The sequence below is a fragment of the Mastigoproctus giganteus genome, chromosome 9 (genome assembly GCF_048544385.1).
Source record: "Mastigoproctus giganteus isolate SK-2022 chromosome 9, ASM4854438v1, whole genome shotgun sequence".
NCBI lineage: Eukaryota > Metazoa > Arthropoda > Arachnida > Uropygi > Thelyphonidae > Mastigoproctus > Mastigoproctus giganteus.
In genome coordinates this window covers 184,747,922-184,766,489 of record NC_143583.1, presented here as the reverse complement: position 1 = coordinate 184,766,489, position 18,568 = coordinate 184,747,922, and the positions used below count along the sequence as shown (strand labels likewise).

General features: G+C 37.3%; 1 protein-coding gene across 1 annotated transcript in view; it reads left to right on the top strand.

Annotated features, from left to right (window-relative positions):
• LOC150080937 (uncharacterized) overlaps positions 1–18,568 on the top strand; it is a 227,163-nt gene that overhangs the window by 156,866 nt on the left and 51,729 nt on the right. Inside the window, exon 7 of the mRNA XM_090380618.1 lies at positions 3,080–3,991. Within this exon, the coding sequence (XP_090236744.1) occupies positions 3,080–3,991 (912 nt within the window). The remainder of the gene's footprint in view (positions 1–3,079; positions 3,992–18,568) is intronic.

The following is an 18,568-nucleotide window of genomic DNA, read 5'->3' as shown; positions in this document are numbered from 1 at the left end:
CTTTAGACACCTTATCCATCTATAAACTCACCAACTGGGATACGTCTTTGTTCACTGCAGGCTGACTGGCAAATTGACCTTAGTAAGATACAGCCTATTGCCTCTCATGCAATCCCATCTTGGATTTATCATATACCACTCTGTGACCCGATGATTCACATCATCGGGAAAACACACCTTGTACCAACAGAACATACTGCAAATAAATGCCACTCTGAGAATCCAGAATGGCCAGTACACACCAATCTACACAGATGGGTCTAAAACTGACAAGCACGTTGGTGCAGCAGCATTATTTCATAACATTACCATATCCAAGAAACTCCCTGCTGAATGTAGCAGCTGTACTGCAGAACTCTATGCTGCCTACATAGCCTTAAATTACACACTCTCAACAACCACATTACGCAGTGTTATACACCGATGAGCCAAAACATTGACTAGTGAGTTGTTATTGCAAATAGAAGCAACTGCAGGTGAACTACGGGCAAGTGTGTGCGGGTTGGGACACGGTATAAAAAACACCTGATACTGAGCTCCATTAATTAGTGTTACTCTTGTTCTTCAAATGGGAAAGGCAGCAGACTTAAACAAGTTTGACAAAGGCCAAATTGTAATGGCCAGACGACTGGGTCAGAGCATATCTGAAACGGCACAGCTGGTGGGGTGCTCACGGTCCACCATGGTTAGTACTTACTGAAAGTGGTCCAAGGAGGGGAAACCCACAAACATCTGGCAAGGTGTTGGATGACCATGGCTAATCAGTGCCCAAGATGAGCAAAGGCTCTCCCGGATGATCCGTGGCAACAGAAGGGTGACTGTGTGGCGCAACTCGCCGGTAATTGGAATGTGGGTGACAGGAGTAATGTGTCACAACACACAGTACATCGAACCCTGCTGAAAATGAGGCTGCGTAGCCGCAGGCCACTCTGAGTGCCCATGCTAACTACGGTCCACCGTCAACAGTGCCTACAATGGGCATGCAAGCATCAAAACTGGACCTTGAGTGATTGGGAGGTCATCTGGTCCGACGAATCACGTTTCCTCTTTCACCATGTGGAGACAGCCTGGATACGTGTGCATCGTTACCTGGGGAAGTGATGGTGCCTGGATGCACCATGGGACGAAAACAAGCCGGTGGCAGCGGTGTCATGCTTTGGACAATGTTCTGCTGGTATACCCTGGGTCCAATCATCCATGTGCTGTGCACTCTGACATCTACCACCTATCTAAACATCATTGCTGACCAGGTTCATCCTTTCATGGCAACGGTCTTCCCCTCTGGCAGTGCCATCTTTCAGCAGGATAATGTGGCATGTCACACTGCCTGGATTGTTCAAGACTGGTTCGTGGAACATGAGGAAGGCTTCCCGATCCAAATTCCTGAGACATATCAATCTCATCAAGCATCTGTGGTTTGTGTTGGAACAGCAACTCTGATCTGCGGCATCTCAACCACAGACCTTACAGGAGTTAAAGGGTCTGCTGTTTATGTGTTGGTACCAAATATCACAAGACACATTTAGAAATCTTGTAGCTTCATGCCTCGCTGGATACGAGCTGTTTTGACTGCACGTGGGGGACCAACATCATATTAGGTAGGTGGTCATAATGTTTTGGCTCATCAGTGTATATACTGACTTTGTTAGTGGTATCCAAGGTATACAACAGAATACGAAGAATACTGGAATAAGTTAAACCAAAAGAAACAACTTCTCTTTTGTTGGATCCCTCGTCACATTGAAATTTCTGGTAACAAACAGGCTGATCTAGCTGCCTAAACTGCTACTGATTCTATAGACCAATCCTTTACTACACCTGCATCTGATGACAAGTACATTATAAAGAAATCTCTTCAACAATGGCAACACATCTGGCAGAATCAAGCCAATAACAAGCTACTCACTATAAAAAAAAAAATCTCAAACTATGGAAATCTAGTATACATGAGAACCAACATGAAGCCCAATTAAGGGTAGGCCACACACACCTGACACATCTTTATCTGCTTATGGCCACTGACCCACCACAGTGCACAAACTGCAACACCCATCTTTACAGTCCAGAATATACTCATTGATTGCCCCATTTACAATAGTAAGCGATGAACACTGAATATTGCTCACCTCCTGGTAAATACAGCATGCGTGGACAAAATCTTTACTTCCCTCAAACAGATATAAATTATTATGCACTCTAAACTTCAGCTGCAATCCATATTGATGAAAAACAAGAGCATTAAACCTTAGGTTAGGTGCATTATGGCTATAATGCCTTTCCACTGTAAAGCCCACAAACAAACAGTACTGGAACTGAATAAGTGTTTATGGCTTTGACTTTGTTCCTTCTGTTTAGATTTGCATTTAGCCAGCTTCTGAGACTGGTATTTCTTGATCATGCAGACATTATTGTTATTATTATATATATATATTTTTAAAATTTAATTTCAATTTACTTGAATGTAAACAGTTTACTTGTTATTATTTAACTGATAGATTTGTATAGTTTGTCTGATATCATTTGCCCTTTCCTTAGCACAAATTGTTTTTTGTAGTAATTGCTAGTGATTTAACACCATCTGTATGGAAATGTTAAGTCTTCCTACACTTTAGCACACATCTATATTACTTTTCAGGTCCTTCCAGTTCCATGGGGCAGGCACCTCCGTAGCCAGGTGGGCAGGAGCAGCAGTGCGTAGCACACGCTTCTTGATTAGATCGGGGTTGGAGCCCGTGACCACCAAAAACGGAGGATGCGGAAAGGTCAGGGAATGACCACCTCATATCTCCGGAGCAATATGGCCTTAGTTGCTAATGCTCCTAAAAAAAAAAAAAAAACCCAAACCAACTAGTTTCATGCCAAATGTAACTGCTGTTTTGACAGTGTGAGGGCTAACTATATGGGTTAAAAAAATTTCTTCGCTCTGATTTCTGAAAGTTAGCTAGTGTGGTATTTCATTTTGCATCATACTTCCATTTTAATTATTTTACCAATTTTACCAAAATTTATAAATATTACAATTTTTATAAATTAAATTGATTGGCTATAAATTTTATACAAGTTTTTTTTTTCCCCTTAGGTAATTATTAATGCACCTAATTCCTATCAGACAGTAACTATTGTGCCATCAGATACTAATCCAGGAGAGGTGAGTTATGTGCTGATAGTATCACAGTCAGAGGATGGTAAAGATCAGAAAGATGTTAATTTGGACATGTCAGTGTACGATTTCAATGAAGGAGAAAGACATGGGGAAGTAGTTTCAGAAGAGTTAGGTCCTGATGGAACAAAGATGCGTACTATTAAAATCACACCAAAGAAGAGTCAAATTGTAACTCAAGCCCATATGTGTAATTATTGCAATTATACAAGTCCAAAACGTTATCTGCTTTCACGTCATATGAAATCACACTCTGAAGAACGTCCGCATAAATGTAGTGTATGTGAAAGGGGTTTCAAGACACTTGCTTCTCTTCAGAACCATGTAAACACTCATACAGGAACTAGGCCACATCAGTGTAGGGAATGTGAAGCTTCATTTACTACATCAGGTGAGTTGGTACGACATGTACGTTATAAACATACACATGAAAAACCTCATCGTTGTACAGAATGTGATTATGCTAGTGTTGAGCTTAGTAAACTGAAGCGACATATGCGTTGCCATACAGGGGAAAGACCGTACCAGTGTCCTCATTGTACATATGCCAGTCCAGATACATACAAGTTGAAGAGACACTTGCGTATCCATACTGGAGAAAAACCCTATGAATGTGATGTATGTCAAGCAAGATTTACTCAGTCAAATAGCTTGAAAGCTCACAAGCTGATTCATTCAGGGAATAAGCCAATATTTCAGTGTGAATATTGCCCTACAACATGTGGCAGAAAAACAGATCTTCGGATTCATGTGCAAAAGTTGCACACTAGTGATAAACCATTAAAGTGTAAAAGATGTGGGAAATCATTTCCTGACAGATATACATATAAGGTAAGGTTTTCTCTGTTCATTTATATGTAATTCAGTTATCAAATATATATATATATTATCTATCAGAGGTGCTGGCTACATCAGACATATTAATATTGTGATTACATGATGCTAATTAAATTCTTTTGTTTTAGAAATTTTTGCAAGGGAGATAGTTTCTAAAGCTCTTATAGTACATTAATAAATGGATTCTCTGCTGCTGAATACAGAAATTGGTTTCTTTCAAGCAATGAATCAGAGATCACTTAAGGGATGCAGCAGTTTCACATTTTTAGTATTAGTACTAGTCGTGACTAAGGTAGAATTACTTTTGAAATCTAGAAAAATTATAGAGATAATAGTGTGCAATACAGGCATTATTTTTTTTTTTTTCGTATAAATGCTAATGAAAATCATATAACACTATAATAATAGTATAATTTGCTTTACTTGTATCTCACTTGAGGAGGAACCTCTAGTTTGATATTTAGTGGCTGTAATTATTTTTTCAATCAGCAAACATTTGTCAGTAATTGGCTCTCTAATTTGTTCACAAATTTCAGTAATTCTCAGGTAGCATTCTTAAGATTTTATTGAAATTGCTTCAAGTAAGTTAGTTCCTAAAGTGCTGCCTTTAGTATGCTAATGAAATGCTCTGTATTTAATAGAGAAATATATATCTTTTGGGCAGTACAGGCAACCCCTCTATAACACGGTTTCGCTCTAACATGATTGATAAATTTCAGCAATCCTCACACAACACGCTGCTTCTACAATAAGGTTTTGCTCGGAAATCTTGCATAACATAGTATTTTTGAGCATTTGTGCTGGGAAACCCTGCTATTATGTTAGATGTCATTTTCAATGTTTCCATTCCTTTTTGTGAATCCCTGCTGTTGACTCGCTATCGCCTTGATATTTTTATAAAGCACATTTCTGGAGGTCACTACTATAAAACAATTTGCAGTTTCTGGTTTATTGGTCTTTTCTGCTTATTGTAATCAATTATAATCAGGTAGTAAACTCGATCTTCTTGCATTTGCAGCTGTAGTACCGATAGCTGGAATTCTGTGGGTCTTCATGTTATTATGGTGAAATGTGTTTCCCCTGCCATGAAATATTCAATCATATAATAAACAAAAATAAATTTTCAGAAACTCATTACTCCATATTGTGTTTGTCGCAACGTATGCATGCCATGTTCTTTGTTATTAATTGCTTATCATTTTTACTGTTTTGAATTTTACAACAACAAAAAAGAAAAGTCAATAAACATAAATACTAGTTAGTATGTACATATTACAATATGTATTAATTAAGCTATGTATGTAAGCATAAATTTAGTTTGCTAACTGGAAAATATTCTTCTGATTTTCACGTATCATTTAAAGCGGGGATCAGGTTCTGTGCCATTGAAAATGTGCTTATTTGAGACCATAAAAAATAATTGTGACTTCGAAGAGTGCAGTTTGTGACTTAAAGAGAGCACAAGGTACACGAAATCTAGATGCTGCAGAAGAGATTGTGCTTAGCAGCAATGAAGAGGAAGAAAATTTAATGAATGCAAGTTTGTAAGGTAAGACATTTGTTCAGTTATTACTATTTAAGTTACTACTATTATAAAAATAAAATTAAAATATTAAGTTATTACTACTATAAAAATTAAGTTTCCGATAGTTATAAAAAAAATGTATTTTTGTTTGGAACATAACCCCCCCCTTTTTGTACTGGTTCTTAGTCCCGTATAACACAGAGGTGTTATACAAGGGTTACATGTATATAATACTCATTTCAAAAGGTGTGTTAAAGAGGTTCACATTTTTAGTATTACTGCTATTAGTGCAAAATTATGGAAAAAAAGCAAGTTTATACAGTAACAAAAAAAAAAAAAAGTTCTGCTTATACTTCAGCATGACCCCATGTCAGAGGAGTTTACACATAATAATTTTAACAATGAATATAATATCATTACCATGTTTAGCAGTCATGTGGGCTCAAACAAGGGTAAACTCAATCACACTCTGACATTGGTTGGTTGTTCTCTCACTCCGCACCACAGGGTAGGATGGGCATTCTGTCCTGGGGCCCCTCTACTGTCCCCCCATCCCACACACACACACACACCATTTGTCTGTATAAGGCACTGTTTGCCATTCCCCTCTAATAACTTGTACAATGATTCTTTAAATTTATTCAAACTTCCCTCATGTACAACATGAGGTGCAAGTTTTTGCAGAAACCAATTACTGTCAAGAGCTGATACAAAATTTCTGCATATCTGTCATGCAACCAGCTTTTCCAATTTAAATTTGTATCCCCTTCAGTGTTTGAGAAAGAGTAAGGTGTTGCCATTCAGCATTTTTAATTAGAGGTTACATTTAAATATGAATCCATTTAAAGTCTTAAACATTTCAGGCAGGTCTCTTTACAGATGCTCTGATTATATAATTTACAGAACTCTAGTCTTTCCTTTCTTTGTAAAAGTACCCTTTTGTACTCTCACCTAAATCTTATACCCATTCCATTCCTAAAATAAGGCCTCACCTCTTTGTCCAACAAAATTTCTCTATACACAATACATATACAGTAAACCCCCGCTATTCGCGGGGGTTATGTTCCTGAGAAATGTCACGAATACTGAGTTATGGCTCCCATAGTAATAGAGGGGTTCCGTTCCAAAGTATGAAATATATAAGAAAAACTAGTCTAAAATTTTGTCTATGTATGTATGTATTATACGTACCTTCATAACATGGCTATGTACATAGACAGTACATAGTGAAATGCAAGCATATGACATCGAAATGAAAATAAGAAACAATTTAATATTAAATGTAATATTTATTAGAAATTTTAAACAAATCTTTCAAACCAGCGTCTTTGCTAGCTAAAAAACTTATCCCGCCAGTGCTATCACCAATTTCGCTAAAGTGTTAATAAAAGAGTTTTGCCTTTTCACGAATGATGAGTGAACTTAATGGAATTTTATTTTGAGTTCAGTCTTCTATCCACAGATTTAAAGCCTTTTCCATTTTTTCTAATTTAACATCACGAGTTACAGAGCAAATTTTTGAAGCAATTAGCGCGTTTTCACGGACACTACAGCGGATTTTTTCTTCCGATTTCTTGATTGATCGTATCGTTGATTCATTGATTTTATAATGTTTTGCCACTGAGAAGACACTTTCACCTTTAGAAATTTTGTCTAAAAACTCAAATTTATTCGCTAATGTCATCATCTCTTTGATATTTTCACATTTCTCTTGTTATTCGTAGCCATATTTTTGGTAGGGGTTAGAAAGAACTTGTCCACAATAAAGTCACTTTCTTCCGTTAACACGCTCGAAAAAGTCTGTTTTACACTGCAAAACGGTAGATTTATCATTTTGATTTAACAAAAAAGATATGATATTTATAAATATCAATTTATAAATTGATAAATTTATTCAATTTATAAGCATATAAATTAAAAGCAAACGACGAAACCTTCCATGACAAGCGCATAACACATACTGAACAAGGATTAGCGAGAAACATCCACGCTCACGATTTTGTCACCCCTCTCCCCCACCCATTGAGCGCTTAAGATAATTTTGACCAGGAAAGATAATTTTAGCCATGTCCATGTTTTTTTATGGCGGAAAATATTCACGGCGCTTTAAAATTCACATTTTTTTAGGTTTCATTTTACATTAAATCGGCGATCGCGAATACGCAAAACCGCGAATAGCGGGGGTTTACTGTATATGTATGTAATCACCCTTGAGAGTTGAGAGAATTTGCAAGGCTCTGGGGGGAAATTTTTATCAGTGTGGCATGCGTTTGTAGGTAGAGGGAATCTATTTTGTGGAGATGGCATTCATTTAAACAAAAGTGGTGCAAGAATTTTTGCCAGTATCATTGAGGATACTCTAAAGGTTCAGGGAAACTGCTAAGTTAGTTGGGGAGAAGGTAATTTAGGTATGCATTTATCTGATGATATGGGTCAAAGTAATGCTTGCACTCACATCATGAATTCTTGTTTGTTGCCACAGCAGTTGATGTTGATAAGATGTTCTGAGAGTAGTAATGTTTCAAATGAGGGGTGGGGGAGATAAAGTCTGGGATACAAATCTAAATAACTTCAACTAGTGTGTCAGTAGTAAACTTTAGAAGATTACTTAGTCTCAACTGTGTCTACAGTAATGTCAGGAGTGTTGTCAATAAAATGATTGAAATTGAACTGGTTAGGACAACTAATGCTAATAATGAGTTTAGGAAAGATAGAAGGGTAGAGGAGTCGTGCTTCTTATTCAAAGCATCCTGAGTCTGAAATTACTTCTGCCAGCATAGAATCTGTGTGAGTGTGAGTTAGTTGATTCTATGAACAGTGAGATTGAGGGTAATCTATAGACCAAAAGGTTGTGAAAAATATGGTCTTTACATGCAGATGAATGGGCAAGCAAGCATGAATGTCTTATTATGGATGGCTTTTAATCTGCCCCAGATTGATCGGAATAAGTGGGAGGGAACCTCACCACGGGGAAAATCTTTTTTACATAAGATCAGTGGTTCCCAAACTATGCTCTATGGATTCATGGATACATTTCTGTAATGGCTACTTATTGGGTTTTACTTGTTTTTTTAATTAAAGGAATAATGTTTTAATTAAAAATAATCACAAAACTTCTTTAATTGGTAATATATTTATTGCATGTCCGTTGGAATATCTGGTTTAGAAACCCCTGTACCCACAAAGCTAGTGACAATCAGTTTTATTAAGGTCAAATCATGCAATTCATTGTTATGTATGCTACTGATATGTATTTCTAGCTATCTGATTACAGAGTATGTGCATGTGGATGCAGAAAGAAAAATGTGTTAAATTAACAAACTTTCACTGTTGCACCTGCTACAGATTTTAGTAATCTCTAGCTCTGACTTCCACCACGAATCACCAGTTCAGTTCAGTCATAGTTTTATATAGCTTAACATAATTACAGTGGAAGTGAAGTAGTTATTTATTAGCTACGGTAGTGTCAGTGAAATAACATGCAGTAACATTAATGTTAATTTGTATTTTATTTATCATGGATCAGCAACTAAAAAGAGATAGTTTAAGTAAACAGTCAACTATAGTAAGTACAGATGTAACTGATGTTGTAAATGAATATCAATGTTTTACACTGCCATCCAGTATCGGAAGTTCTATAACTGCAGACAGTAGTAAAAAAACAAGTTCAATGATTCCTATTTGTCTGGGGTGTACGTATACAGGTGATGAACTTTCCCCTTGATGCCCTATGCATCTTTTGCAACAAAGTGTTATCAGACAGTTCTATGTTACCTACTGCACTTCATAGACATTGTGATACTAATCACCTTGAATATAAGGACAAAGATATTAGTTTCCTCGTTTAAGCTTGAGGCATTAACAAACTGTCAGAGCCTTATGGTGAAAAGTTTAAAAAATAATAATGAAAATGGTACCGAGGCCTCTTACAGGATAACTTACTATATTGCATTTGCAGGAGAAGCCATACAATTGCAGAAACTAATTGAGCCATGCGAGGTGGAAATGGCAACATTGGTACTGTTTCTGCTGCATGCCTCTTCTACAGATACTTCCATGGGGCACTGTTCTTCTGAATTGGCTTCTACTTTGAACATTTAATTTATCTAATAATACTGTTAGACATTGCATTCAAGATCTGTCAGCAGATATAGTATAACAATTTTGTAGGTGGTAGATGACTTTCATCAACCGGTGAAATACCACCACTTTGCTTATTGGAGGCTTGAAGTGGTGAAACCCATGTTTAGTCTCTAGAGCAACGTTTCCGACATCCCCCCCCCCCCCATACTTCTCCTTCAACCCATCCACGGTACTAAGTACTATAGGTTTTGATACCTTTCGTGTTTGGGGTTTTCATAAAAAAAAAAAAAAAATTGGTTTTGCAACTTAAATACCAAGCTTTGCTTTTTCATTGCAACTTGATGAATCAACAGACTTGTCAGGACTAGCAGTATTACTTGTATTTGTACGTTACGTGTTCTGGAACAAAATCAAGCAAGATTTACTGCTCTGTAAATCTCTTGAAACTCGCACAACTGGAGAAGAAATGTTTTTTTTTTTTTTTTTTTATGTGGACCCCAAACACGAGAGGTATTAGAACCTATAGTACTTAGTACCGTGCTTAGGTTGGAGGTTGAGAAGACGAAAGAAGATATTTGTTGACATTGGATTTGAACTTCTGTAGATTGTAATTTTCAGAAAATACGTATGAAGGAAGGTTGTTCCAGAAAACGGCAGTTGAATGAATAAATGAGGAAGATGAAAAGTTGGTTCTGTGGGTTTGAAGTTGGACAGTAAATGGATGTTGGCTGGTGGCGGACTGTTTTGAAAGAGAGAGAGCGGGAATTATAGAAGCCAGTTCAGAAGAACAGTGCCCATGAAAGTATCTGTAGAAGAGGCATGCAGCAGAAACAGTACACGTCTGTGAGAAAGCAAGTGGAGAGACTCTGTTAGAGATGAACTATTAATTAACCTAACTGCCCTCTTCTGAATGGAATCAAGAAGCCTGAGAGAGGTGTTGAGGACACCACCCCAGATGTGGGAACAATATTCCATGGCAGGGCGGATTTGTGATTTATACAGAGGGAGCAGCTATTTGGAAGAAAAGTAACGCTGAGAGCGAAAGAGAAAACCAAGTTTTTTAGATGCAGAGGAAGCAATATTTGTAATGTGCTTGTGCCAAGAGAGATTAGAAGTCAGGTTAATCCCCAAAAGAGATATATCATTTTGACTAGAAATCGGAGAGTCACTAAAGATAAGAATAGGAGCAGAAGAATCCTTTTTGCGAGATATAAGACAAGACTGAGTTTTAGAAGGGTTGAAATCAACTAAATTGTCTTTGCCCCACTGGAGAATTACCTGTAGATTGGCATTTAAGGAATTGGTAGCAGATTTTTGAGAAGTTGAAGCTGATTGAGCAGGAAAAGGTTTCTCAAAATGGAAAGTGGAATGCAGTGTACTATCATCAACAAAACTGTGGATAGGATTTCCAGTCAATGGAAGAAGGTCATTAATATACAAGAGAAAAAGAGTGGGGGAAAGAACTGAACCTTGGGGGACACCGGCATTAGTGGAGAAGTCAGAAGACAGAGAGCCATCTACCATCACCCTCAGTGAGCGATCAGAGAGAAAACTGGATAACCAATTACTAAAAACAGTTGGAAAATCATAAGATGGAAGCTTGTTTAGAAGACCTTTATGCCAAACATGATCAAAAGCCTTTGAGATGTCAAGAGCAACTACTTGTGTTTCACCAAACCTTTCCATTGAATTAGTCCATAAATAGGTAACATAAGCCAGAATATCACCAGTGGATCGACAATGACGGAATCCATACTGGCGATCGTTGATCAGACGGAAGGTTTCTAGGTAGTTTAAGAGTTGGCGGTTAATTGATTTCTCCATTACTTTAGAAAGAGTAGAAGTAATTGCAATGGAACGATAATTGGATGGGAGGGATTTGTCACCCTTTTTAGGAACTGGCTGGATATGAGGAAATTTCCAAGCAGAAGGAAAAACACCTTTGGAATAAGAAAGTGAAGAAAGGCGGCAAACAATAGGAGTAATTTAAGGAGCACAGGTTTTGAGAACAAGTGGAGAAATACCATCAGGACCTGGAGCTTTCTTAGCCTCGAGATTCATCAAAATCCTTCTGATACCTTTTTGACGGAAGACCACAGGAGGCATTGAATGGAGCGTGTTGGGAATGGTGGGAGGTGTTTTACCAAGATCATTAATACATGAGCTGGAAGAAAATGGGATGCTAGCAGGTTAGCTTTATCCTTGGCTGAAGTGACAACAGAAACATCTGGTTTGGACTGAGGTGGGAGCAGAGATGGGCAAATGTTGCTGCCAATAGCTTTGGCAAGAGACCAGAATGCTCGGCTACCATTAGGGCAAGAAACGAGTTTTCTACTCTTAGCCTGTTCAAACTCTAGTTTGGACTGATTAATAACTGCTTTACAATTGTTGTGAGCTTTGGTGTAGGCAGAAAATGAAACTGAAGAATTAGAAACAAGCCAATTATGATATGCAACATTCTTCTCTTGAACAGCCTTAGCACATTTATTGGAAAACCAAGGTTTAGATAAAGGACGAGATTTTAAAGTGGAGTGTGGGATAAAGGATTCTATTCCTGCAAGAATAATTTCACTGACACGATCTGAGCAAACATTGACATCAGAAGTTTTGAAACAGTAATCTGACCATAGAAAAGAAGTCTCGCAGGTCATCCCATTTTGCATTCTTATAATGCCAAACAACACGAGGTTGGGAATAGCCATGAGATAAAGGTTCCATTGGAGAAGAGACAATCACCGAGTTGTGATCTGAAGTGCCTAAAGGACCTCTCACTTCGACCGTGTACTTAGAAGGGTTGTTTGTGAGAAAAAGATCAAGCATATTGGCTGTATGATTAGGATTGTCCGGTATTCTTGTAGGTAAATGAACAATCTGTGCTAGGTCATTAGTAATTGCAAAAGCCTCAGCATCTCGACCTGCTGGATTGGTGTGACTAGAAAACAGAAGCCAGCTGGAGTTGTGAACATTAAAATCACCAAGGAAAATTACCTTACTGTTAGGAAAGTTGGACTGGAGAAAGTCAAGTTTCAAAGAGAGGAAGTCAAAGAGCTCCAAGTGATTAGTGGAGTTGGAAGAACGGTAGAGACAACAGATGAATTTGACACAATGAGGTAGAGAGATTTTAAGCCAGAGAAGATCAAAGAGAGGAGATTCCAAATTGCCAAGTCTCTGACAGGGAATATCAGAACAGACATATGCAAAAGTACCACCTTTGAGCCGAAAGGAATCATACAGCGAATAATTTGGGCATCTGAGATGAGCAGTAGTTGAATCAACCGATAACTGAGATTCTGTCAGAAAAAGTACATGGGGTTTGGCAGACTGCAAGTGGAAATGGACATCGTTGAGATTAGAATTGAGACCGCGTGTATTTGTGAAATGAATTAGGAAGTGCGTGGGAGGTTTAGATCTTTTCGCAGATAAACGTGCTGTATTAGTTTGACAATTCGTGATGTATTCAATAGTAAGAAAAAGTGGGTGTGGACATGCTGTATGAAGTAATGAAATTTTTGGATATGGCGTACACGTGGTAAGAATATACCCAGATCCTTGACATAACGTTGCCTCGAGAATGCTTCCCGCATACACACTACTCGGACTCCCTCCAGTCACTATCTGGCAGAGTAGAGGTAGCAAGATTATACACTAGCTGATCCGGAAGCCTCCTAGAGAGTTACCAATAGGTTTGGTCTGGTGTACTAACTACCGGCCGGCCTGCGCACACTGTTTTAGAGCTGTACCCTCGAAATGTAAGGAATATTGGATCTTGTCATGATGTTCATCATAACCTCAAAAGTCATCAATCATACTGCATGATGAAAGAGATAGGGAAGGGTTGACTGGAACTTAGCTCTAGAGACTAAACATGGGTTCCACCACTTCAAGCATCCAATAAGCAAAGTGGTGGTATTTCACCGGTTGATGAGAGTCATCTACCACCTAGTACTGCCTGGTAACATAGAGGGGTGCCACACCTCGACCCCTATTTATGTTGGTTCACACCTGGGTGGTCACGCACCATGTACTTGTGCATGGAGGTTATACCCAGGATTACTAACAGTCCCACCATCGTGAAGGTGTAAGCAGAGGATTTGGCTGTCACAGACCGTCCAGACTTCGCCGAAATTGGGTCCACTTGACTTGAGTGTCACCCGAATATCATAAATTTTTATTGTCAAAAATGTTTATTGTCATAAATAGTTACATGATAGAACATGAAATCAGTTGGGAAAAGTGGATTGATATGTGCACTAATGGGAGTCAGAGCAATGACAGGAAAAATTGCTGGGGTGGTGGCACATATCAAAGAGTTGGCACTGTCTTGTTTGAGTAGTTACCGTGTGCTCAAACAAGTGCTTGTTGCCAAAACGGTGTAAAGAGACCTAAAATCTGACTTGGATGATGCTGTAAAGATAGTGAACCACATTAAATCTAGGCCACATAATAGCAGAGTTATTTTGCAAAGAAATGGGCAGTGAACTCACAATGCTGCTACTTCATACAAAAATAAGGTGGCTTTCTAGGGGGAAAGTACCTGTTAGTTTTCAACTTAACCCTATAATGCCTGAATTTTTATTTTACGAAAAAAAAATTTTTTTCCCTTTTTTTATTCTTTATTTTCATAGTTATTAACATATAAAAACTAAAATACATTTAAAAAATGTCAAATTTACAATTTTTTTCATATGTTACTAAATTGTCACATTGGTCCTTGGATTCATAATACGTGCGTATAGAAAAATTAAATGCAGCACCATTTCTATATTATTTTTCATCTTATTTCATTGATTTTTTTTATTAAAAAAAAAAGAGAATGGAGTGAAAAATTTATTATTTTGTATGAAATTCGACAAAGCAATTTTTTGCTTTTGTGATACAAAGATGGACTTTGCACTTGCTGCAGAAAAATACTGTGGCACTCTTGTAATTAACATTTTTACCTCTGCCTCTGTCTGTGACCTCAGGATAGTGGCGAAGACCTTCCAAACGGATATCTGCTCCAGGAATACTTTTGGTGGCAGGACCTCTTTTCTTTTTTTTCAAAAATTCCACATCAGTAGAGCTAGCAGAAGGTCAACCTCTTTTTGTTGGCTTATTACTTTTTCCTTCAAGAAGGGCTTCAGCAATGCTCATTTTGAATTCTTGCAGATTATCAATGTTCTTTTTTGGTACTTGTAGACTCTCACAATCTCTACAGTAAAGTAACCAAGAGTTCACAACAGTCACATCTATTAAGTGAAAAAATAGTTTGTGGTAATATTTCTTTGAACTCGTGTGAATTCTGTAGTGTGCAATCAGTGAATCCATCAAATCAACACTACCCATAAACTGATTATAGGTTTTCACAATAGCTGATCAAGAGATTGTGATGCTTTGTTTTGTCTTTTTGTGATATCGTTTACAGTTGTTCATTGGTTCTGCCGATGCACAAGTTGACATTAGATTTACAACTCTATTATCTGTCCATTTCACTACCCATACTTCAGTATCTTCAACTAGAGCAGTCACTTCTTGATTGGATCAATTTCCTCTTTTCATCAAATCTTTGTCATTGATTAGTGGGATGCCAGGCAAACGATTGATTCTTACAGTACCTAAGCTATATATTTTTTTCTTTGCTAAATTAACCATCAATGGAAGTGATGTAAACCAGTTGTCATAATAAAATAAATGATTCAATCCCACAGGAATTGATTTGGCCAATTTCAGTACCATGTTCGAACTAGCTCCCAAGTTGGGTTCAGCTGATACCGGTTAAATTTTTTCTGAATATATGAAAAAGTCTTACATGATGCTTTTTCATCGCAAAGAACAAACAATTTGTATCCCCAAGTATGGGGATACAAATTATGTGGCTTTTTTTTGCTGGGAACATACTGTTTTATGCCAGATCTGCCTTTGAATCAAACTATTCGTTCATCCACTCATAGCATTTGGGACATTGGAATTTCCCGAAACCTTTTTTGTAAATGATCTATCAAAGGCCGGATCTTGAATAATTTATCAGTTTTCTCATTTGGTAAGGTTATTTGTGTATTGTCATTGAAGTGAATCTTGGACTTGATCTTCCCATCTATCTCTACTCATCACTTCCAATACAAACATGAATTTGAGAGCTTCACCATAGACATCACATGTAGTGTATCTAAAAATTGCTCAAGCTCCTGACTACTCAGTGCAAGACTCTTATTTGGATTTTGCTGGATTGCATATGGATTTCATTGGTCCACAATACAAGCAATAATACCTTCCGAGAAAAAATGTCTAAAATATTCAACAGGATGTTTCACTACTCCAGAAGGTTCTATTTGTCCTAACCACTCAGGCGTAGGTCTAGCCATGCCCTCTGCTGAAATGTGTCGCCAGAGAGGAATTTCCCTTCGATTTCTTAATGTAGATGACTTAGAACTTGTAGGTGTTGGAACTGCTGCTTCACTAGTTTCTTCACCTTCAAGAACTGAAATTTTTAGCTCCTCTTCACTTGCACTATTATTACTAACCACAAGGTCTTCTAATTCATCTAAATCAGAATCATCGGGCATATACTCACTTCCTATAATAGAGGGAAAATAAATATTGTTATCAAAATAGCTTGACTATCAATAAAATAAAAACTTTACACTGTAACATATCAAAATAAATATGTATTATAATTACCAATTTTATCCAGATTAGCATATGGTCCCTTGTCTGAGTCTGTACTGCTTTCATCTATCTCATAAGTCCGCCGTTTTCCGTAAAACATAGCACAATCCATGATGTGTAGATTTGTCTTAGTAGGTTCAAAACACAAATGTGATGATTTCGTTAGAATCATCGGGCATATACTCACTTCCTATAATAGAGGGAAAATAAATATTGTTATCAAAATAGCTTGACTATCAATAAAATAAAAACTTTACACTGTAACATATCAAAATAAATATGTATTATAATTACCAATTTTATCCAGATTAGCATATGGTCCCTTGTCTGAGTCTGTACTGCTTTCATCTATCTCATAAGTCCGCCGTTTTCCGTAAAATATAGCACAATCCATGATGTGTAGATTTGTCTTAGTAGGTTCAAAACACAAATGTGATGATTTCGTTACGTATAGAATATACAGAAATATACAAGAAATATAATGTTTTTCATGAATATTATGTCCTCATTATGGAAACCACCGTTTTGTGGATATATACAAAAAATATCAACACTACAATTTTGCTAGATTAATAGTTATCGTAAAAAATACTAAGTGCCAAACGACCACTTAACCTTCAAATGCACAATCTGTGAAATACGCTATTAGTCAGCTACTTGCCACTAAAATGTCCAACTACCGGTCTGCATTTGTAATAGTAAAGCGTGATGATTTCGCCGATATCGATGGTGGCTCCATAAACGTTTTATTTTCTGTATCAGATACGTTGTAACCAAACGTTTATAAAAATGTCACGCTTGCCATTATAGGGTTAACTTGGAAATCTATTCTTGTTTGCCGACCGGGCTAGCCGGGTGGGTAAAGTGCCTGCCTGGCAACCCAAAGGTCGCGGGTTCGATTCCCGCCTCGGGCTTGGATCAAAGTACTGCAAAAACCTTGGGAGGTGCATTATGGCCACAGAAGCCTATGCGCCAACAACTACCAAAAAAAATAAATAAATAAAAATATATTCTTGTTTTATTGATCACCCATTTTATCTTTCTCACTGTTTGGTAAATACATCTTGGCTGCAGAAATTTACATACTTAGCAGACATGTTTAAAAGAATTGATGAACTAAATCTCCCATGTTAAGGAAAGAGCATGTCAATATTCACAACAAGGGACAACTTGAATTTTGTTAAGAGTCATGTAGAAAAAAAAAGCAGTATGGATGCTTTCCAAGTCTGGATGACTCTTTGATAGAGATAGAATCTAGCCTGGAAGAAACTATTTATGGTAGCATCAGCCAACATTTAAATAGTTTGCAACAGGTGTTTCAGAAATACTTCCCACCTTCTACCAATGACACTACCCGGGTCCGAAATCCATTTTGTGTTTCAGAGAAACCAGATGGCATGTCTGTGCAAAATTAAGAGTATTTGATAGATATTACATCTGATAGTAGCTTGAAACAGAAATTTAGTGAGCTTCCTCTGGTGCAGTCTTCTTCAAGAATATCTGCAAGTATCTAAATATGCAATGCTCAAAGTTCCTCCATTTCCCACAACTAATCTGTGCGAAGCTGGATTTTCAAGGTATGTGGCAACAAAATCTACTGGATGTCGTATACCATGTATGCAACATCCAGTCTAACTTTTCGTTAGACTGGATGTCGCACCCAACATGAGAATTCATTTGTCTGCAATCACTCTCAACTTTAAAGGACTTTGTGAGGCAAAGAAACAACACTATTCTCCACAATAGTAGCCTTTGAGTACGATTGAATGTATACTCAAATAGTGACAATTTATTATTCAGTTATTTTTTGTATCAATTTGAAAAAGGTAGATTTAAACATATAATAAATCAGTTCCGAGATATAAATTTTAATTTTGGATGCCTGTCATTCAGACACCCAATATTTACATGAACTGGTTATCCATGGTTATTTTTCAAAGCCAAAAGGGGTACGCAAGCAATGAAGTTTGGGAAACACTGAACTAAATGATTATTATTTGTACTAGCATGTTAGAGAAAGTACTAGGGGTGAGAATATTCTTGACCTCATCATTAGTAATGGATCAGATGACATCACAGGGCTTAAAGTGCAAGAACCATTTTCAGGAAGTGAACATGCAATCGTCAGTTGAAGATGTTGCAGTAGTTAAAGGTAAAGGCACAGGTTTTAACTTCAGATGAGGGGATTTTGACAGTTTAAGGCACTATATGGCATCCATGAATTGGGTGGATTACCGAGGAATGGCGAATACATTCGAATTATGGAATACTTTTAAAGCAAAAATCACAGAAGTTGCTAACGCATGCATAACTTTAAG